Below are 23,322 nucleotides of genomic sequence, written 5' to 3' on the forward strand. Positions count from 1 at the left end.
GCACAGACCAGTCACATCATTGGTTTGTGTTTGTTCCTGTATAGGTTGTGAGACACCTTTTTCTGCCTTCAACTGCTGTGTCTCTAGCTTGCCAGTAAATTTGTGAGCTCCCATTTGATTGCTGCTTAGTGGCACTGCATAACTTTACTACCAGCTCTCTGTCTTTTCCATCTTCAAAGACAGAGAGGTGAGAGAAGCAATAAAATGGAAAGGATATGCTGATCACATTGGAAAAGCTAAGAGGCAGAAAAGTGTTATTGTCAATGGGTTTTCATTCGCTGTTTACAAAACTGCCTTATTTTTTCCTGCAGAGTTCTTCGGTTACTAGTTTCTCAATCATCATAGAAAATCTTAATTGCTTTAACACTGGAATAATTTGCAGAAAGTATATTTTCATCAATGTTGGAAAATCATTCATAATATTTGATGATGACACTGGAGATCCGGTAAGCTCTAGCAATGTAGAAAAAAAGAATATAGATAAAATGGTGCAACTATTTATATGTAGAACAGTATAAAGCACTGGTGTTGAACTCATTTGACATAAATGAGACCTTGCCGGGCCGGGTGTGCCATAAAATATAATGCCAGGTAGCAAATTTAAAAACTTTATAAAGTACTCAGACAAACAAACTTTTTTTTTACAGAGTCCTTTGAGTTACATAGACAAACTACAGCTAATACATATATGGAAAGCAGGCTTTTTCACACTTGTTCATTTTCCTAATGAACACATCACTGTGATGTGGGATCAACGAACAACCCTTCATGTACAGACAGGCCCTCAATGGCAGGTAAAGAGAAGCCATTCACTCTAATTCATCCAAAGTTAGCCACTTTTAAGTCTCTTGAGTGTTTACTGAACTTTCCTGTTGAAATCAGTATGATACCAAGTGTTATCCTTTGGTTGGATTGTGCCCTGTGCTTCTCATATGAAAGATAATATTAACCTGCTTATTGGGGTATACAAAACAGAACAAAAACTAGATGAAGACTTTTTTGTTCTTTTTGGCTTACTCCTAGTGACTATTATTGTTCTTCTTTGTGGTTTTTGGTGTTAAATGTGTTTATACATTTTTATTGAGTTATTTTATATATATACTTTTTAATTTTTTTTTAAAAAAATACGTTATTTATAGTTTATCTTTCTCACTTGGACTCAAGGTAGATTACACAGAGTAAATTGATACATTCAATAGGATGGGATAGTCAGTAAACAATGCAATAGGATTAGTGGTTGTAGAACCAACCAGAAGTCTAAAAACAACTGAAGCCAGGCATAAGAGTTAACATGACATTAAATGAATGGAAAAAATTACATTGTAGGATTCTATAAGCAAGCTATGTATGGTAGTATAGACCAGAGTCCCTAATAATTTATCCAAGTATCCTTGTGAATAATTTAGTATAGTGCAGTCCTATTGCCTGCATAGAAAAGCCCTGAATACTTGTCCCGAGCATGGAGCAAGCATAGGACCATGCCCTATGAAACTCCACAGAACAGGTCCCACACTGATAACTGGTTTTCACTAGTAACTCTAAGTCTGATCTGTGAAAGTCTAGAGCAGATAAGTTATCCAAGAAGACCCAGAGTTAGTCTGCAACTACTCACTCAATCACTATGCCCAGAAAGGGCAGGTTAGAGTTTGAGTGATAACTGGCAACATCATTTTTCTGTAGGATGATGTTTTTAAGTAATGCCTCTCTGAGTGGCCAAGGATAGGTGAAGTGAGTTAGTGTCTGATTTATAATAGATATTGAACGTTTGTTGATGTGGTCCTTACATGATTTTAGCAGACCAGATTGGCAAGGATCCAGAGAACAGTGATCCCAAGATTTGTGGACATACATCATGGAAACTGGGTCAAAATGGTCTTTCAATAGATCAGGTGGTGCATTAGGTTTTCTTCAGCTGTGCTGGTTCTGATTTTTTTATCAGCAAAAAACTGCATTTGGGCAGAACTTAGTGGGAAGGTATGAACTTGAGGGGGAAGGCATTTGTAAGTTTCCTGCATTGTGCAGGGGGTTGATGACCCTCAAGGTCCCTTCCAGCTGTTATGAATCTGTGAGTCTGTGGGCAGAAATATCACAGCCATTTATGTCTTTCTGAGATAGTGAAGGCTCAGATCTTGGTGTCAGCAGCTTCTGAGCTATCTTGAACAATTGGGATGGTTTTGAACTATCTGATACTGCAGTTAGGGATAGGCATAAACTGGGAAAATTCAGTTCATGGTACGTGGCTGAACCACAAACCAAACCCATTTGTGAACTGAACCAGGTTCAGAGCCAGGTAAAGGTGATGGACTGGCCAAGCATGTCTCCAGACCTAAACTCTATTGAGCATCTGTGGGGCATCCTGAAACAGAAGGTGGAGGTGCGCAATGTCTCTAACATCCACCAGCTACGTGACGTCGTCATGGAGGAGTGGAAGAGGACTCCAGTGGCAACCTGTGAAACTCTGGTGAACTCTATGTCTGAGAGGGTTAAGGCAGTGCTGGAAAATAATGGTGGCCACACAAAATATTGACACTTTGAGCTCCATTTGGACATTATCACTTAGGAGTGTACTTACTTTTGTTGCCAGCAGTTTAGACATTAATGGCTGTGTGTTGCATAATTTTGAGGGGACAGCATATTTACCCTGTTATACAAGCTGTAGACTCACTACTTTACATTGTAGTTGTGTCATTTCTTCAGTGTTGTTGCATGAAAAGATATACTTAAACATTTACAAAATGTGAGGGGTGTACTCACTTCTGTGACATACTGTATGTATGGTGATTTCCCCACCAATAATGCCTGAGGACAGGAATGTATACAGATTTAAGAGTGTACATTTTAAGTAACAGCATTTTGATTAGAAAATGGTATTATTGTACATGTTCATCTTTATATTTATGGCCATATTGTCATATTGTTATGTTTTCAGCAATATACTATAAAGAGCTAAATCAAATATGTACCATTTAACAGTTCATTTTCCCATACTTCTCCACAAATGAGAGAACTCTGAGTTCGTGTGAGCAGGGAGAGAATCACAGGAAGGATATTACGACAAGTGTAACATATAATTATGTTGGGAGTGTAGTAGTATATAATTATGTTGGGAACCCTCACATATAATTGAGAGTGTAACATGTTGGGAACCCTCATGGTGAGATCTGAGAGTTTCATACTTACTGGATTGGTGAGGGGAGGCGCCATTCTGCATTGATTTTTGTGTCTGTTAGGAAAGTTAGGAATAGATACATATATTTTTGTGACAGATTTTTCTTCTGCTCTTGTAATTAAAAATGTATGCCATTAGTACTGACCAATCTATAAAGTTCATTTTGAGATTGTCTCTTTTCTAGGGTGAGGTAACTGGATTATGTGGGAATTTTGACTCAAAAACAGTAAATGAAATGAGGACTCCAGAAAATTTTGAGTTAACAAATGCTCAAGAATTTGGAAGTAGCTGGGCAGCTGCAGAGGTAAACAGTTAGAGAATGGTTACTCATTCTGTTACTCATCACTAAATTATTATTATTCATGGTTATTCATCACTAAATCATTGTTTTAGATCAATCAACAGCAATGCTAGCAGTACTATCATGTTGTTGACAGAAGCATTTACATTTATTTAATTTAGGATCTTTCTTACTAGAGCTCAAGGCATTGTGAGACGTTTTCAAAAATCATTATTTTAAAAGAGGCTTGTCATATTCTCTTGTATGAAATTGTAGTTGTTATCAGGGGTGGAATTCTAGCAGGAGCTCTTTTGCATATTAGACCACACACCCCTGATGTAGCCAATCCTCCAAGAGCTTACAAGGCTCTTTTTTGTAAGCTCTTGGAGGATTAGCTACATCAGGGGTGTGTGGCCTAATATGCAAAGAAGTGCCTGCTAGAATTCCACCCCTGGTTGTTGTTGTTGTTTCTGCATGTGATCCTTGGTCTTCTATTTTTATTATTTTTGTTAGAAAAAATATATCCTGTTTTTGCTCTGAGTACTCAAAATATTTTGTAAGTAGGTAAATTTAAGATAGAACAATAATGAAAACCTAAAAATCAACTATAAAACTATAATCCATGGAAATGGTCTCATAGAAACTAATGGAAATACCATTAGACATGTTTTAGAACTTTTTGGGACAACCTCCTGGAATTCCTGGAAAGTCAAGATAGAGTGAATAAGGGGCATCTGCAGAAGTTTTATGGTTATTTCAGTTATTTACTTGCAACAGTAGGGATGTTGATGACTGAGAAAATAATAGTTATATACCTAAATTAGTTCCTGTGAGCATGACATGATTCCCATGTGCTTATAGCTGCCCACACATGGAGAGGCAGCCATAGGTCCTAATTTTTATTGGTGAGAAGACCACAAAGTCATTACTTTGAGTGATAGGAGTTTTCACTTGCCATAAGCCACATCTATATCCCTCTCTTGTCCAGTATAAGTTGCATTACTTGATCACTTCAACAGTCAGAACACCACACTTCCTATAAGAAACTTTCTCCTGGTTGATAATCTTGTTTTTGGATTCAGTGTGTTGACAGCTCTGACATCCGGCATCCATGCATTTTAAATCCGCTCAGAGAACCATTTGCCAAAAAAGAATGTGGGATATTACTGAGTGAAGTATTTGAGTCTTGTCATCCAGTGGTGAGTAGCAATGGGGAATAAGAATTTTTAAGTTTTATGTGATGTTTTAAAAAAATCTGCATTTCAGGTTTAGTGTGTAATGAAATAAAGCCCCTGACTAAAAATAAAAGAGTGTCAATGAATACTTTCTTAGCCATTTTCCGTAACAGGACTCTGAACTTGTATTTGTACTTTAAGATTGGCCCTAAAATACATTGCAGTAGAAAAACATCATTTATAATTCTTAGCCTGGACCACACAGTTACTGGATTCACCCATTTGATGGGTGATGAAATGATGATCCCCTTATAGTGTAATGGATCCAACTTTCCTCCACAGAGCCGTCTTCCAGCCTAAGGGGTCTTTCCCCAACTAAAGTGGTCTTCCATTGGAGGAAGTATTGATACAATACAAACAATACAAAAAAACAAAACAAAAGCCATAACAAGCTATCTGCCCTGGGAAGATGCACTTTCTGAGCTCAAGTGGTCTGAAGTTCCAGCACATTAGAGAGCCTGCATTCATAAGACATGAATAGGCATAATCTTGCAAAGCTTGACACCTGAACCTTTTCCATGCTTTAAGACAAAAATACATGGAAAACTTTTTGGTTCTTGGGTTTAAAGGAATTAGCATATGAGGCTGTCATTTCCCACTTTAGGATAGAATAGCCAGCTGTCAATGCTCAGATTTAGAGCACTGCTTTTATACTTTTCTAGAAAAATTTCTCTTCTACATGAACTGGACCAGTGCCTCCCAGCTAGAGGCCAAATGATGGAGACTGGGTGGCATTGGAGCCATGGTCCATCAGGGTCTCATGACTGAGTGATAACTGTTGATGTTGTCCTCCAGCAGCAAATGTATATAATATTAGCATTTTACTACAGTATATGTATTCATATTATTTTCTGTAATATTACTGCACTAGCTCAATAAAAGCAAATTAATAAATGCTTTACACCATACAGTATTGCAACATTATTGTTGATGTTCAAGGGGTGTTGTCAAGAAAGTAATTCTTGCCAATGATTTTGTGTCATCTGATCTCTAATGCTGATATTTGATTCTGAAAATATGTAATATGATTTTGCCTGTTCTAATATCACTTGTTTAGTTATAATTTTGCTTTGCAGTGTTTGTTGTTTAACACATATAATTGAGTACACAGTAGATCCACTGAGAGAGCTGCAGCCTCCACTGTCTGTGACCTTGGAAGCCAGGTGCTTATCTGAATGGCTGAGTGAATAGCTTTGGGTTTCATTTTAAGAAAAAGACATTTAGCAACTGTGTGTGCGGTGGGGGGGGGAGGAATTGGGCAATTATATTCAAATGCTTTTTGCTGCTTCCTTTTCGTGCCTTGAACTGCTTATGTCATTAATGGCCAGTAGCTGACCCTCCCTTATGAAGTCAGTTCTAACAAGAAATGTCTTGCTGTGAACATGTATCTCTTCAATAAAATCCTTATTTGATTCAAATCAAATAGGCTGGGTTGATGAGAGCTGCATAGAACTCGACAGATTGTTAGTGGATCTACTGTGCACTCTATTAATTACATGTGTTAAACAGCAAGCATAGTAAAGCAAAACTGTAATATTGGGGATTGGGGATCAGATGACACAAAATCATTGGCAAGAAACAGGTATCTTATGATAACATATTTTTCAGGTTGATGTAACCTGGTTTTATTCCAACTGCTTGACGGACACATGTGGCTGTAACCAGGGAGGAGACTGTGAATGTTTCTGTACAAGTGTATCAGCCTATGCACATCAGTGTTGTCAACAAGGCATTACGGTAGACTGGAGATCCCCTAGACTGTGTCGTGAGTATTATCATTAGAGTAACAGCATGAGTACTTTCCCAGCACTTTCAATGTAACCTTTAATAAAACCTTAATTAGAGATTTTTTGCATGTTGAAGTAGGAAGCCCTATTTTTGTTGTTTCTTTGAATGTTAAGCAGAAACACTCAAACTAGAAAAGTGAGAGATTCAAAGTGAGTGATTTTGAATGGTTATATATTACTTCCTGGGTTTATGCATGCAGCAAACAACCACACCCTCATTTATTTAGAGCGTGACTTGAATCAAGAAAAACCATTGTGGCTTCCAAGTGTAGAGGAATAAGGGGACTAACAGTATACTGTCTAGGAACTGTTCATTTTAGAAGAGAAGCATCACAGGGCTAGTTGTAGATTTTCTGGGCAGTATGGCCATGGTCTTGGCGTAGTAGTACCTAATGTTTCCCCAGCAGTTGTGACTGGCATCCTCATAGGTATAACACAGAAAGAGTTCTCTCTGGATCAAAGTGAGAGGAATGAAAGAAATGTCTCATTTTGACACAGAGAGAACTCTGTCTTTCTGTTTATACCTCTGAGAATGCTAGTCACAGCAGCTGGCAAAACGTCAGGTACTACTATGCCGAGACCACGGCCATACAGCCCGGAAAATCTACAACAACTAATGAACTCCGGCCGTGAAAGTCTTTGACAACGTATTCATCACAGGGTTATTTTTTAAAAGCTCATGCTGTTTTTATGAGGTTTTAAAAGGTCAAATTTCATCTTGATGGACATTCAGAGAATTTCTGTAGCTTCAAATTTACATTATGAATCTATTAGTAACATGCTTCAGATTATAACTTCTAATATGGTGATGTGTTTTGGGGGAAACAGTAACATTTATTCATATCCACTAGAGGTCACAATAGGATAACCTTCTGTACTTTTTACAGATGGAGACATGTATCATATCAGATACTTTAGTCACCTGTTTGTGGTCTGTGATGAGCCATGCTAATCCATGATTTTTTGTTACATTTACCAGGCTTTTTTTCTCAGTTCACATTAAATGTGCTTATGTAAATATGTGAACATATATATGAAGCATGATGTGTGCTGGTTGCATGCCAGATGTCTGTTGCTAACTTGTGTTTACTTCCCCCCCTTTTTAGCTTATGACTGTGAATATGTCAATAAGGGTAAGTAGTTGATTGGTGAAATAATAAAACAAGTATTTCCTGCCTCTTTTAAGAAAGCAGTGCCTTTGGATTCAAAGTTTTGTAAACAATATACATTTTTGCTTAAGCATGCTGTAGTTTTTCTTACATGCTGTTACCCAAGAAACTGCAGTATATACTGATCCACATAATATAACATCTCAAAGCAATGTTCCTCTTCTTCACTCTCTAACTAACATTTCCATAGGTTTTCTGTCTACAGAGTATGATTTTTTTTCTTTCCCATATTCCTGCTTCTTTAGGGGTGGGGAGATTCCAGGGTGCTGCAAGAGGGGAGAGGCAGGAAACCTGTGCTGTGTGGGTTAGTTTGGATTGAAGCCTCTGTATAGCAGTTCACATTTTCAAGAGAATTTCAGGCAGGGATAGCCTGGATTCAATAGTGGAATAGTGGATCATCATCCTGGCTCTTTACATTCTTCTCTTTCTCTCTGTTCCTACCTGTTACAATCCCTGAGAGTTTTGTGTGAGTACAGACAGCAGCACTGTTGTAGAGCAGAACTACTGGGTTTTTCTCAAGCGCCTCATCACTGGTCACAAACCCTGGCCAACAGTAGCACTTGGCTGCCTTACAGCTCCACTACTATTTTCTTGTTATTCATTATTGCATTTTCAAACATACCATAAACTGTAATGCATTTCTGAGCTTTGCTGTTAGATCTAGGTGCCGCTAGTTGCTTAGAGAAATCTTAAAGTGCCAGCAAAATCAACAATTTTTTCTGAAGGGCCACAGGTGGGAGCTAGTTTGCAAGCAGTAACAATTGGCAATCATTCCCTGGCCATATTAATTTTTGCTGCTATAAGAAATTGACAAAGATTGCTATATATTGCCTTTCCCAGTTTATGAATCTTCTCATACAGTGAAGACAATATGAATACATAAAACATTCTTCTATTTCTCAGTTTCAGTGTAGTTTAGATTTCTGTGCCACCAGTTTTCGGAATTCAAGACAATGGAAGCAAATGTAAAAAGCTCAGTAGATTGAAATTTCTTTTAGAATATTCATGAGATTATTTGAGGAATAATTCAAAATAAATGTCTATGATAAATTTGCTAGGAGCAGGGAATGGTTAAGCTCCCATTTTGCTGTGTACAGGTATATATGATTGCTCTTGCTTCTCTGGAAAGGAGGGAATGCTTTGCAGAATAGGATCCAATTGCCTATCATTCTTCACCCTTCTCTTCAGAAGACTGGTGAGGAGAATGAAAGCATACTTAGATAGTATTTGACATTATGTAGCTGTTTGATAGCAATAGTAAAAAGACAAGTTTTGGCCTGGCACTTCTTTCTTGCAGAGCAGGGTAAAGGCAGGCAAACCTGAAGGGTAAGCACATTCCACAGGTAAGTTGCCACCACTGAACAAACCCTGTCTCTGAGCCAAAGTACATGTTACAGTGGACATGGGCACAACCCTTGCCCACCAACCAGAATAAGAAAATAGAGTTGTTTAAAAATTGCTGCAAGGACCATGAGAGGATGTTCTCCAGTGGAATTGCCAGTGGGTCGGTCCATACTATTGCTTATAGGCTCCTCGTCGTCGTCACAGGGTCGGTTCTGCCAATTGATCTGGGGGGAGTGGCCTCATGAGCTCTCCAGTTCATTCTGGCCCTGCAAGCAGCAGGACAGTTTTCTTCTGAAAGCTTCAAGAAAGCGCGTTGACCCAAATTGGAGTGCTTGGATCGACAGAGCACTGGCCCGAGAGCATTGGGGTCTGTCCCCAACAACACTGGCATGAGGGCAGCGTGCCGCAGGCTACTCGTGAGTAAACCCTTTCAGACGAAAAGCGGCAGAGCCCAGTTGCTGTCTGTTCCTTTGCTATCACGACAGAAGTGGAGCGCTGGATTTGGCACAAGGAGCCGAGTTGACCCTGAAGCTGCATTGCAGTAAGCCGTCCCACAGCGGGAAGGGGCCCTTTGTGGTTGGGGGGTAGGCAGGAGCCCTCAGAGTGACTGCGGGAAGGGAAAAAGGGTGACAAAGTGTCCTAGTTGCCAGCAGCGGTATTTGACTTCCAGGTTAACTTTTCCCGCCTTTTCTGAATGCTGCCTCTACTTTCACTTCTGTTTTAGTTCAACACTGAGGCGACAAAATGGCGGCCAGTTCCAAAAGCAGTTCTCCCAGTGAGTTTAAATTACTTCTCCTATCGAGTTCCTTAGCCTTTCAAAAGGCACGAGACACCCAAGACCCTGATCTCTCTGGGGACGATGCTGGCAAATCTGCTCCATTGGCTCAAGCAAGAAATGCTAAAAGAACTGGGACAGTACTTTTTACAGCAACTAGGTTCCTCTGTATATTCCTCCTTGAAGAAGAAACAGGAGAGAAGAAAGAGGGGCAGGGACCCCAGCCCCAGTGGCTCTTCTGAAAGACAACCTAAAGGCAGGCCTAACCTGGGATTAGACTCTCCCCTGGCTAGTTCTGGAGAGGAGTCTGAGCTTTCTGACCTGATAAGGAGGATGGGGAACTCTCAGAGGAGGAGGATGAGCAGGTTGCTATGGTCCAGTCCAGGCTCTTTTACCTCAAATACTATTCAAAACTGCTTCCTAAGTTTCTAAGAACTCTTAACTTCGTGGCCACCCCTAAAGAACAGGAAGAATTGGATCCTGATCTTCCCACAGGTTCAGGTGATATGATGCCTAAACTGAGCAGCTCTCAAATGGGTCCCATTGCCAGCGGCCTTCTTTGCCATGGTTAAAGCAGAATGGGAGCACCTGGCCAAACCCAAAGCCACCCAACAGGTGTTCTCTAAGCTGTATTCCTTAATTCCTCAGGCTACCAAGAGATTAAAACTGCCAGTGGTAGACGACCCTGTAACTAGTCTTATCTCCAATTTGGTCCTACCTATGGATGCAGATGGCCTACCCAAGGACCCATGTGATAGAAGAATAGAGCAGGCCCTGCTCAAGCAATTTGAGGCATCAGCCTGGGCCATTAAGGCCTTCACGACATCCTCATTATTTGCTAGAGCAATGTGTACCCGGGCCAATAACTTGGCAGCAGCAGATAGTGGAGCCCCTAAAGAGTTTAAAGACGAACTAAAAAAGATTGCCCTATCTGCCGCCTTCGTGGCAGAGGGTTCCTTGGATGCCATGCAACAGGTGGCTAGAGCCGTGACCTGTGGAGTGGCGGCTAGGCGCAACATTTGGCTGCGTAATTGGGACATGGATGCTGCAGCTCAGGCATGAGTGGCAGCGGTTCCCTTTAAGGACTCTCTGTTGTTTGGGGAAGGCCTAGATAGGTGTCTCATTGAGAACAGAGACAAAAAGAAGGTCCTTCCTTCTAAGGGTAAGGCTGTGAAGCAGAAGAAGTCCTTCTCTTCCTTCCGAGATTGCAAGAAGCCTTCCAGACCGGGGTCCTTTCGCTCTTTCAGAGGGAAGTGGCAGCAGAAGGAATGAGACTCCAAACCCTACTATTCAGGAAAGACAGACCAGAGTTCCAAGAACCCTTCCAAAAAGAAGGGTCACAATGACTACGCCAACAACCCAGAGAGAATTGGGGTCGACTCTCTCAGTTCACAGTCGCCTGGCATCAGTCTACACAAGACCAATGGGTGTTGGAGACTGTGAGCAAGGGTTATGCCATCGAGTTCCTCTCCCTTCCTCCCGGTCGATTTCGCTGGGTTCCTTGGAAACAGGATGTGACCGCTCACAGAGCAGTGTTGACTGCCATTCAACATCTGGTGGACATCGGGGCTGTGGAGTCCGTCCCAACCTCTCAAAGGGGTCTGGGGGTTTACTCTGTGATTTTCTTAGTACCAAAGAAAAATGGAGACTTCAGAACCATTTTGGATCTGAAATGGCTCAACAAGTTTGTACAGACAAAGCATTTCAAGATGGAAATCTCGCGGTCAATGTTACTCGCCATTCAATCACAGGACTTTCTGGCCTCGTTGGCTCTATCTGAGGCTTATTTGCATGTTCCCATCCGGGAATCCCACCGAAAGTTTCTGTGATTCTCCTACGGAGGGAAGCACTTCCAATGGCGGGCTCTGCCATCTGGCCTGAAATCCTCACCTTTTCACAAAGTTTTCACAAAGATTCTGGTGATGCTGGTGGCAGAGCTGAGACTGCAGGGAGTGGCCCTGTTCCCATACTTAGACGACAGCCTGGTGAAGGCAAAGTCTTACCAACAGTGTCTGGGGGACACTCACAGGACCATGTCGATGCTACAGCATCATGGCTTTGTAATAAATGTAGAAAAGAGCAACCTGGTTCCCACACAGAGGTTAGTGCATCTGAGGGTGTAGATAGACACGACCATAGACAGAGTCATAACTGTAGAGAGAAGGGTGAAGCCCTGTTCTTTGTTGAGAGAAGTAATTCAACAATGCAGGGTACAGGAAATGTCCCTGGCAAAGTTGCTTGGACTGATGGTCTTGTGTCAAGATCTGATGTTTTGGGCCAGGTTTCATACTCAGCTCCTCCAGCTTTTTCTCAGTCCCTTCCAGGTCATAGGGAACAAGCTGCACAAATTGGTGGCCCTTCCACTGGAGATTGTAGATCAACTACGGTGGTGGTTGGAGCCTGTCAGATTCCTGCAGGGGCACCAATTCCACGAACTGCAGAGGATGTGCATGGCCATGGATGCCAGTTTGATGGTCTGGGGGGCTCATTCTCAAGGACAAATGATTCAGGGACAGTGGAGCCCCTGCAAAGCGTGGCGTTGCATCAATTTCCTGGAGCTCAGAGCGATTCGTTTGGGGTTGATAGGTTTACAGAATGTTTTGACAGGCTGTCATGTACTGGTCAAGACTGACAACTCTACAGCGAAAGCATATGTGAATCGCCAAGGGGGGAGGACTCGGGTGAAGTCACTGCATGCCGAGGCAAAGTTACTAGTCGAATGGGTGGAAACCAACCTTCTGTCGATCAAGGCAGTCCATGTGCTGGGGAAGGGCAATACGCTGGTGGATTGGCTCAGCAGACGCTTTCTGGATCAGATGGAATGGATGCTTCACAGAGAGATATTCAGGCAGATAGTGGGCAAATATGGTCCAGTAACAGTGGATCTGTTTGCCACAGCAGAGAATCGGCAGGTGGAAAGGTTCTTTTCCAAAAGCAGAGACACAGAGGCAGAAGGGACCAATGCTCTCAGCAGCGAGTGGACTTCTGTATGCATTTCCACCCATTCTGGGTGATTCAGAGGGTGGTGGACCTAAGGGCGGAAATAGTGTTAATTGCTCCATTCTGGCCAAGACGAGCAGGTTCCAGGAGCTGATGAGACTGTTAGTACTGCCTCCTTGGCGGCTGCTGAGGAGGGACGATCTGCTGAATCAGGTAGCACGTTACACCCCCAGCCGGAGCTGTTGAAATTAACAGCTTGGAGGTTGAGCGGTCTCAGCTTGAAGGTCTAGGTTATTCCAAGAAGGTGGTGGACACTATGTTCGCATCTTGTAAAAGCTCCACCAACAGAGTGTATAACACCACCTGGAAGGTTTTTTTTTCATGGTCTGCCCAGAAGGGGTGGGATCCATTGAAAGTGAATGTTCAAGTTGTTTTATGTTTTTTACAGGAGGGAGGTGATAAAGGGCTGTCCATCAGCATGTTAAGGCATCAAGTGGCAACCATTTCAGCCGTTCAGGGGGTTTGAAGACGTAAATCTCTGACCCTGCATCCTCATATTAGAAGGTTTCTGAGGGGTACTTTGCTCCTTAAGCCACCCCAGGTACATGGTTTCCCTCATGGAAATTAAATGTGATATTGAATGCCTTGTGCAGATGGCCTTTTGAGCCTATGGCCTTGTGTGGGCTTAAAGAATTGACATTAAAATATCTTTTTCTGGTTGGAATCACTATGGCACGCAGAGCGTCGGAGATGTGGGCCCTATTGGTTGATAAGAAGCTTTATATTTTCCATAATGACAAAGTTGTGCTTAGACCGGACCCAACCTTCATTCCAAAGGTCAACTCCGTTTTTCATAGATCTCAGGAGTTAGTGCTTCCTAATCTTTGTCCTAACCCCAAATCACCTAGGGAAAAGGAGCTGCACTGTCTAGATGTCAAGAGGGCACTTAGTTGTTATATTGAGCACACTAAAGAGTAGAGGAAATCAGATTCTCTGTTTGTCTCCTTCAGTAAGGCAACAGATTTCCACTTCCTCTCTGAGTAGGTGACTGAGGGAGTGTATTGCATTAGCTTACAAAGCTCAAGGCTAGGTCCCTCCGAACAGGATTATGGCACACTCCTTAAGAGGAGTCACCACATCTGCAGTGTATAGGTCCTTTCCTTCCTTAGAAGCTGTGTGTAAAGCAGCGACATGGAAATCAGTGCATACCTTCATCAAACATTATAAGGTGGATAAGTGGGCATCAGCAGAGGCAGCCTTTGGGAGGCGTGTGCTTCAGCATGCACTCTAAACAGGCAAGCCGGTCGCGCCCTGGGTCATATAGCTTTGGTATGTCCCAGTAGTACAGACTGACCCACTGGCCAATCCACTGGAGAACGGAAGATTTGTGTCACTTACCTTGAAGCTTCCTTCTTGGTGGGCTGGCAGTGGGTCGGTCCGGCCTGCCTATCAGTGGTTGAGCGGCTTCCTTGGTTTTGGAGTTGGATTCTGGGGCTTACTCCTTCAGTTGCAGTAAGTTTACTGTTCTGTGATCTGTAAGGCTACTGTTCAGTTAGCTATTTCTGTATGGCAAAGATGAAAGTAATAAAGTTTTTCTCTCCGTATACTCGATGGTGGAGTATGTTTAACGGGGAGGAGTTTGGGAGTTTATTTCCCATAGGGGGAGTTGTGGCTTGGAAATGACTGGAGAGCTTGTGAGGGATAGGCCACTCCCCCCCCCCGGATCGATTGGAAGAACCGACCCTGTGATGAGGAGGAGGAGCCTATAACCAGTAGTATGCACCGACCCACTGCCAGCCCACCAAGAAGGAAGCTGCACAGTAAGTGGCACAAATCTTCCATTTTGAGACTTTAAAAGATGAGGAGAGAAAGAATATTGCTTTTTGCAGCACTGCAGGCACAATCAGGATTGAGCTCTCACAGCAATATTTAAACCGCTTATATTTTCCTCTAAAATGGTATTGGTTGACACAGGTTAGATCTATATCTGCTGTAAGGTATAATTTGAAACAAAAAAACCCCCAATAAATGAGATCACAGTATAAATATTGTACTGAATACAGAAAACATAACTGATATATATGGTATACTTTTAAATAAAAATACTTTTGAATTTCACAAATGTCATTTGTTCAGATAATTAGCAATAACAACCATAAAAATGTTATATAACCATTTTAACAGAGCTCATTCTTGTTTTGTGGTGCAGCATACTCAACAGAGTTTGTTCTTATGTTATGATACGTTACGAGTAACTAGCTGTGGACTCATTTCATGTTGCCACTCCATCAGAAGTCTTAATATCTTCCTCTTGTTGGGCTGTGATAAGGAGCAAGCCAGTATCTTTTTATAAACAAGTACAAAACTTTCTGTTTCATTGCTGGCTAAAGCGCTCTCTGTGGGTACAAGCACTGAGACTTCATGAAGGAACCACCCACTGTTGTAATACAGTTTTATATAAAGAGCAAGCCAATCGTTTTCCTTAACCAGATTCCAAACCTTCAGTTCAATAGCTGGCATAATGCTGTCCCAAAACTACAAACAATGAATCCTCATGAAGGAAAATATTTGTATAATTCTTATATAGAGAGCAAACCATTATTCATTTTTAAGCAGAAACAAAGCCTTTTCTGTTGCTGGCAAAAAAGCTCTAAAGATACTAACAACTAGTCCTTCTTAAGAGAATGTTCTTTATAATTTCATGCAACTGTATAACTGGTCTGTGTATAGAGATGGATTTGGGGAACTTGGTTGTTTGTTCCTGCCTTTTAAACTTTAAGAGTTAGTGAAACTCAGGAACGAACCTATGCTTGAGTGTTTAACCAGTCACTGAAAAGAAAGCCTATCTCCTCAGAGTTTCAAAGACATTGTTAAAAAGCAAAAATACTTACTTGTTGGCAAACATATTATCTGGATTTGGTGTGATTACAAAGTTACCTCAGTGTTACTTTGGTTCACCTCACACATCCTGCACCTGATTCCACCTGACCTGTTCCCCTTCAAGTTAAATATTTTGTTTATTTTGAACTTTCAAAAGCATCTAATGTGCCATTACATAAGTAGAACATAAGCAGGTGATTTTGTCTCTTCCCTCAAATCCCTGGACTGGGCCAGCATCAAATTATATAATAATATGACAGGGTGGGACAACCATAGACCAACAAACAAGAAGATAATAGATATGGAGCTGCTCAGCAAGAAGGAAGAAACCAAGGGAAAATCCTGAGCATGAAGAAGGGAAGAGGGTGAGATTGCTGTTGTTGATCTTCAGCTGTGCCCCTGCACAGCTTTTCTTTCCTGTCAGTTTTGAGTATTGAGGGAGGTAGAAGTTTGAATTCCCCAGAAATTTCCATGGAGCAGATTTCCATCCTCTGAATGCAACTTTTTAACTTTTGAAACAGTCCAAAATGTCCCCTGAAATGCTGTTTGTGGGTGTTAAAGGACCATCAGAAGCCAGAGGTCTGTGGAGGCAGTGGGAATTAGTTAAAATGACCCTTCTCCTTTCACCCACAGAAATTTTCCGTGTGAACCAACCCTTTTGAAATCCTAAGATTTTTCTGTGTATCTCATTTGTCCTTGTTGCTTATAAGGACTCAATATCGCTCTCTCTCACTGGCCTGACCTCATTTTTGGATTTGGCACAGCCGCATGCTAACTTTACTAATAGAGGTGCTTATGATTTATAGATTTTGTTGTTTGGATATTAGGCATTATAATCAGCAAAAAATATAACTTTGCAGGTGGAAGGTAAGAAGTCAAACCAACTCATTTATGCAATCTAAGTTATTGCTTTTATTCAAATTTCATTCTGAACAATGGTCACTATGTATTCTGATGTCATTTTGAAGAATGCCACTGTATGACTTACCAATAAACATGTGAGAGATAAGTGTTTGTGGCACTCAATAGGAAATGTAATATTGCCTTCTCTTGACAGTTCTGGGAAAAGGTCCCTACAAGCTGGTCAGCTATTTGGACAGAGAAGTAATTGCAGCCAAACTGCTGGATGGTTCTGTTGTTCTGTCAAAAGGAAATGGCCTTTCTTCTGAGGAGACAGTGAACTTTATGTTGACTTCAGGATTATATAAACCCAAAGCGCATGGTAAACTTACTGTGACCATGAAATATCTAGAAATTTAGTACAATCAGTTTTAAAAACTTCGACAAAGCTAGTTTTCAAATCAGAAGCAGTTTACTGTTGAGTACCAAATACTTGGTACAAACAACTAGATTGTTATTATATCCTCTGTTTTTGACTCTAAAGTTATCTTGGCTGTTGTTTGAGAGAGAATGTGCTATTGATAAATACAGCTAGACAGGGTTTTTTTGTCTGCAGTATTAATACTGAAAGTTGGGCAGAAGGAAGACTAAACTTTCCTTTGCAGCTTACAGCATGCTTTCAACAAGAAAAGTGTCTGCCAAGGTCTCTGCTCAGAGACTGGGTTTTTATAAGATTATTACTGATTTATAAATAGACTGACAATTTAGCTTCCAGTCAACAACTTTGTACCCTCAGCAATCTTAATGTCTCCTGTGATACGGTGGAAAAACATGGCAAAAAGTCCAGAAGTTGGCAATGGGTGGTCAGTTGTGGACATGAGTGAGGTACAAATGGCTAGGTCAGCTGTATTCACATTATAACTAGCTAGCAAAGCTCTCTGGAGCTGAAATGAAAGAAAGGAAGTGTTTTGCTGAGAATTATATGTCACAAAAATTATGAAAAAGGAGTGGCAATTAAATTTTATTAGCACCGTATAATGATATTAGAAATGGAGTTCATAGTCACAATTCATATAACTCAATTAAGTTAGACAAGTGGGGGACTTTTGAAGAGGCATCAACTGCCCCTCCCTGAACCAATTCATTGACTTCTCTTTTCTTGACTTTTTCTGTTGTTTTGATCATCTGACTAAGTTGATAGTGAAAAAGGAGATTGTGCACCAGGAATTTCATATTTTGTTTTCTTGGTAGTTTGATGAATAATGGCTTGGGGTGAGTGGGTTTTGATCAGTATTTGGGGAGGAGTAAGAGAGACATTGAAAAATATTACTCTTACGGAGTTTCACCAGTCAGAAATGGATCTCTTATTGAGTTTAACCATACTTGCCAAAGATATTACATTCGAATTCTTCATTCCATAGGTACAAACCCTCTGCGTAACTGTTTAAATCAGTGATTTTATCTGGCAAGATAGATATTTTTGGGATAGGTTGCATATGGGAGAATCTGGTTGTGCTGTTTAAAACTTGAAGATATGATCAAAATGTAGTTTTGTAGTAGCTTAATGCACCAGCAGCTAGTCTTTGCAAATTCTGCTTGACTCATCTAGCAATGTATTTGCTGTTGTTTTACAGATCCAAACTTGGTTTCATTTGAAAGTGCTGACAGGCCAAATTATTTTCTTCATTTGACTTCCAATGGTACCCTGGTTCTTTCCAAGTGGGAAAAAAACAAAATTTTTCACAGTAGATCAACATTTGCCATCCATAAAAACACATGGCTTTTGGAATACAGTTCCTTTGAGTCGTTTGCAGTGCCAGGAGCCTTCATCAGCATTTCAGATTCTTCTGTGAATGTTATGAAATACCGGCATTCTGAGGCATTCAGACTTTCTACACTTTTTAAACTTGTGGGTAAGTATTTAAATATGATGACTAAACTTGCAAACTTGGTTTGGCCATATTTTATATGACATTATTGTGTTATAAAAATTAAATGTATTTACATTGATGGTTCATAAAAATCAATAGAACACATTAGGTAAGTTAAGTTGCTTATTACTATCTTTTTGTTGACTTATGACTAACTACTGTGTTTAAGTACTATGCAAAGCAGCAAACCAATAATTACTCTACAAAACTTCAGTAATAATAATCATTATCACATAGTGTTCTGTGTAGTTCAGCCAGAAGATCATAAGGTAGTCTGGCAGCCTAAGTTCTTGCTCTTTAATCATTATGTACCACTTGGCAGCAAGCTAGACTTATTTGAGGGACTGAGAGAACTATGAAAGAGCTGTGACTGACCCAAGGTCACCCAGCTGGCATTATATGGAGTGCAGAATTGAACCCAGTTCTCCAGATTACAGTCTATCACTCTTAACCACTACACTACACTGGTTCTCAACTAATTATTAATTTATTATTACTTATTAAAGCTTCAGTATACCTAAGAAGATGGAATAATGGCATAAAGCTTACTGTTGCAGTAATTATGGCTTCCTGTGGAAAAGTAAAAGCAGATAGAACACGATACAGAGCCTTATGTACCACTGTAGCATTTCATGGTTTTACCCAGGGATCATACATTGTGGGCAGGTTTTATCACCTACAGCTCCGAAGCCCTGATTTATGGGTCTTTTTAAGTCTTTATGTACATAAATATATGGTTGGAATAATTTAAGGCTCTTAGTGGTCAGGGACTCTCATACCTTCGGGACTGCCTCTCCCAATGTGCCCCTGGAAGATTGTTACGCTTGAACAATAAGAACCGTTTGGTGGTCCCTGGCCCGAGGGAGGTCCAGTTGTCCTCAACCAAGGCAAGGCTTTTTCAGCCTTGGCCCCTGCCTGGTGGAAAGCTCTGCCTGAGAACCAGGGGCAGTCCTAGGGCACCCTGTGCCCTAGGCGAGGCCCCAACTGCCTCTTCCATGGGCAAAGCCAGTGGGTGAGGAGGGTGCATGCAGCAGTGTGGCAAGGCTCTGAGCAGTACAGAGATGCTGTGCACTGCTCAGCTGCTGTTGCTTCACCTTTTGGAAGGCGACAGCCCTCCCTGTCCTCCGGTTTTGCTCTCAGGGGGTGGAAGGGTGTGGGCGGCGGAGTGGAAGGGTGCCACAGAGAAGGCTTGGACAGTAGCTGGGCAGTGTGTGACCTCTTCTTGGCTCTGAGAAGATCTCTCCTGGGCAATTCAACCCCTCTTCCATCTCTTTGACCCTTCCAATGGAGGGCCTCCAAACTGTCTCAGTATTGGTGAGGGAGCAAGAAAAAAAGACAGCAGTGAGGGTGCAGAGTGAGTGAGAGAGAGAGAGAGAGAGAGAGAGAGAGAGAGAGCAAGCGTGAGTGGCTGACTAACTGAGGCAAGGAAAAAATTGGTGAGGTATGTGGAGGGGGAGAAGGGTGCCATCTCGGCTGTCATGTCTGCCCTTGTGGCGCTGCTGGGATGCCACTGGCATGCTGCTTTCTGTGGCATTATCTCAGTTTACATGCTGTTTTAAAGAGTTGAAGTCTGAGCCGTGCATGTCCACTGATGTCGCCCAAACGTTGCCTGTCATGGCGCTTCCCCAGCTTCTATCAATGCCTGTGGGAGGGCTCATGTGAGCCAGCAAACTTGTGAAGGGGCAGAGCTTGAGCTGGTGTCCCTGAGTCCAGGGACAGAAGAAGTGGAGGACACCACAAGGCAGGGAGTGGAGTGCAGCAGACACACAGGCACATGTCTTTGAGTGAGGAGGGAGGGCGTGTTGTTTGTTACCTCAGAAGCTGCAGCCTTTTTGTGCCAAATGGAGAGGGGAAGGCAAGCCCCTTCTCTGTTTGGTAGTTCCTGCTGCTGGGGCTGGCCTGGCTGCTGGAGGAAAAAAGCAGTTAAACCTTGTGCTCCCCCCCCGCCCCGAAAATTTTATCCTCTGCCTCCCCCATTTTTTTCTGACTACAGGCCTGCCTCAGCCCCTTAAGAGAACCCTCCTTTTTGATCATGCAGGGAGCCCACCCTGTACCAACTGCACTATATTCCCCAACCTGTGCTGCATGCCAACAATCAGTTGTGATGGATATGCTCTTTTTAACAGTACAATGAAAAGTACACTACACACACACACACTCTTTTGCTATGGGAAAGTCAAAACCCCCAGGGCCTATGAGCCAGTTTGAGCTCTGGGGAAAAAATCCCTTCCTGGCTCTGTTAATCAGCAACCTCTGGGCATAGTTGAGGATGAGTAGCCCAGTAAAATAAACACTGAAGCATGAGGTAGGAGTGTGGATCTTCATTGAGAAAGAGTTCCTGGATGTCTGATAACCTTTTGCTTGTTCCTTTTCACTCTGAGCTGTGGACCAGAGAGAAGCCTGCAGCCCTCAGGTCTGCCACCCCACCTTTTCCAAGATGGGCTGACCCCTGGGGCACAGGCTGTAGGAAGTTGCTTAAGACTAATTGGTGGACAATTGACACTGGGCCCAATTGCTCAGAATTGTCTTTGCCTCCTTTGCCTAGACATGAATTGTGCTCCAGCTTATTGTGCCGGGAGCCATACTTCTCTTCTCCTTCCTTGAGACTGTTACTTTTGTCTGAATCTACATGTTCCTTTGGTATACATTAGAAACATTGGTCGTTCTGTTTAGTTGTGGGATGATCTCTTGTCACTGGATAAATCTTCTATTTGTGAGGATGCACTGTCTCTTAAATTATCAGGCAATATTCTTTGTAACAGTTCAGTCAGTCACTATAAAATGCCCACTTACCCTCTTTTTAGAGGCGTACCTAGGGATAATAATGGGTTTAGCAAGATATCCTTTGCCGTTTACACAGAGATTAAGAACATGCAAATGCACTGTGGCAATGTGGTTGAGGGGGAGCGGGCTGAAATTGAATCCAGCGAAGACAGAAGTCCTTTGTCTGGGTCGGGGCGCCCGGGAAGGGGAAATACCTCTCCCGGTCTTCGACGGGGCGCCGCTGAAAGCGACGCACCGGGTTAGGAGTCTGGGAGTTTTACTGGAGCCTTCTTTATCAATGGAGGCCCAGATTGCAGCCACTTCCAAGTCAGCCTTTTTTCACCTGAGGCGGGCAAGGCAGTTGGCTCCCTTCCTAGAGCGCCAAGACCTGGCAACGGTACTTCACGCAACGGTCACCTCGAGACTGGATTACTGTAATGCCCTCTACATGGGGCTGCCTCTGTACCGAACCCGGAAGCTGCAGCTGGTGCAGAACGCAGCGGCCAGACTGTTGTTGGGGCTCCCTAAATGGGAGCACATACAGCCTGGGCTGCGCGAGCTGCACTGGCTGCCAGTTACATACCGGATTCGTTACAAAGTGCTGGTCATTACCTTTAAAGCCCTATATGGTCGAGGACCTGTCTACCTTAGGGACCGTCTCTCCCCATACGAACCCCAGAGAGCACTGAGGTCAGCTGGAAAAAACTTGTTGACCACCCCCGGACCGAAAGAGGTGAAGCTGCAATGCACCCGTAACCGGGCCTTCTCCTCTGCAGCCCCGAACCTATGGAACCAACTTCCAGAGGAAATGCGGGCCCTGCGGGACCTTGAACAATTCCGCAGGGCCTGCAAGACCTTCCTCTTCCGACTGGCTTTCGCTGACGAAGAAAGAAATTGCTAATGATTACCGCCATTATAAAAGCACAATTAGCATTAGCACTTTTATCAACTTAATTAAGTGATTTTAAACTTTTCAGAATTTTTAATGTTTAATGTTAATGTAACCTTGTCTTTTGTATAAGGGAAATTGAATGATGTTGTTAGCCGCCCTGAGCCTGCTCCGGCGGGGAGGGCGGGATATAAATAAAATTATCTATCTATCTATCTATCTATCTATCTATCTATCTATCTATCTATCTATCTATCTATCTATCTATCTATCTATCTATCTATCTATCTATCTATCTATCTATCTATCTATCTATCTATCTATCTATCTCAGAGTCATACAATGTTAAAAGTCATCTGGAGATTTGGACTGTGTTGTCACCATTATGCTGATGGTTCTCAGATCCACTTTGCACTCCCAGCAGATCCCAGGGATGCTGTAGAAACCCTGAGGTGGTTCCTGAATACAGATTTAGGGTGACTGGGGACTGATAAACTGAAGTTTAATTCTGCCAGCGCTACTGGTGATAGAAAGAACTGATCTGGGATTTAAGGTGTCTTTGGAGCTAGATGGGCTTCTACTCTGCCTGAAAAAACGAGTCCAAATATTGGGTGCTCTTGAACCTGGACTGCTGGTGGATAAGCAGGTGGCAGCTGTAGCCAGGGGTGCCTTTTACCAGCTTTGACTGATGTAACTTCCTGAGCAGAAATATCTGACCACCATGGCACATGCCCTAGTAACGTCAAGATTGGATTACTACAACACACTCTGTGTGGGGCTGCCCTTAATAAAGTGTTTGGAAACTTAAGTTAATGCAGAATGTAGTAGACAGGATGTTGACAGAAGCAGATCATAGGGGACATATCACTTAGTTCTTGGCTTATCTACACTGGCTCCTGATTTGCTTCTGGGCCCAATTCAAAGTGCTGGTGCTGACCTTTAAAGCCTTAAACAGTTTGAGACCAGCCCACTTTGAGTACTGTGCCTACCCCCATTCAAACCATCTGGACTGCTATGGTAATCTTTTGAGACCCTGCTTCTGGTGCCCCCTTCCTTCTGAAGTTTGGCAGGTGATATCTCAAGAGAGGGTCTTCTTGATTGTGGCACTGAAATTATGGAACTCCCTTCCTGGGGATATATTTGTCTTCCCTTCTATCAGTGTCTTCCACAAGTTGGTGAAGACCTTTTTTGGTTTTGCGTGTGTTTTCTCAAAGACCCTTCCTTCCTGTCCTATGTTTTAATTGCTGAGATTGTGTTTTTACGTATATATTTTAGCATTGGTTTTATGATCTGTTTTTACACTGTTTTGTTTGTAGTTGC

The 23,322-nt window shown here is 42.3% G+C and overlaps 1 protein-coding gene across 1 annotated transcript in view; it reads left to right on the forward strand.

The window, feature by feature from the left end:
• The window catches only part of OTOG (otogelin), a 232,290-nt gene that overhangs the window by 106,177 nt on the left and 102,791 nt on the right, over positions 1 to 23,322 (forward strand). Inside the window, exons 26-33 of the mRNA XM_060262032.1 lie at positions 312 to 446; positions 648 to 794; positions 3,354 to 3,473; positions 4,532 to 4,648; positions 6,293 to 6,449; positions 7,578 to 7,604; positions 16,637 to 16,801; positions 18,054 to 18,332. Of these exons, the coding sequence (XP_060118015.1) occupies positions 312 to 446; positions 648 to 794; positions 3,354 to 3,473; positions 4,532 to 4,648; positions 6,293 to 6,449; positions 7,578 to 7,604; positions 16,637 to 16,801; positions 18,054 to 18,332 (1,147 nt within the window). The remainder of the gene's footprint in view (positions 1 to 311; positions 447 to 647; positions 795 to 3,353; positions 3,474 to 4,531; positions 4,649 to 6,292; positions 6,450 to 7,577; positions 7,605 to 16,636; positions 16,802 to 18,053; positions 18,333 to 23,322) is intronic.

The sequence above is a fragment of the Heteronotia binoei genome, chromosome 21, assembly GCF_032191835.1.
Source record: "Heteronotia binoei isolate CCM8104 ecotype False Entrance Well chromosome 21, APGP_CSIRO_Hbin_v1, whole genome shotgun sequence".
Classification (NCBI taxonomy): Eukaryota; Metazoa; Chordata; class Lepidosauria; order Squamata; family Gekkonidae; genus Heteronotia; species Heteronotia binoei.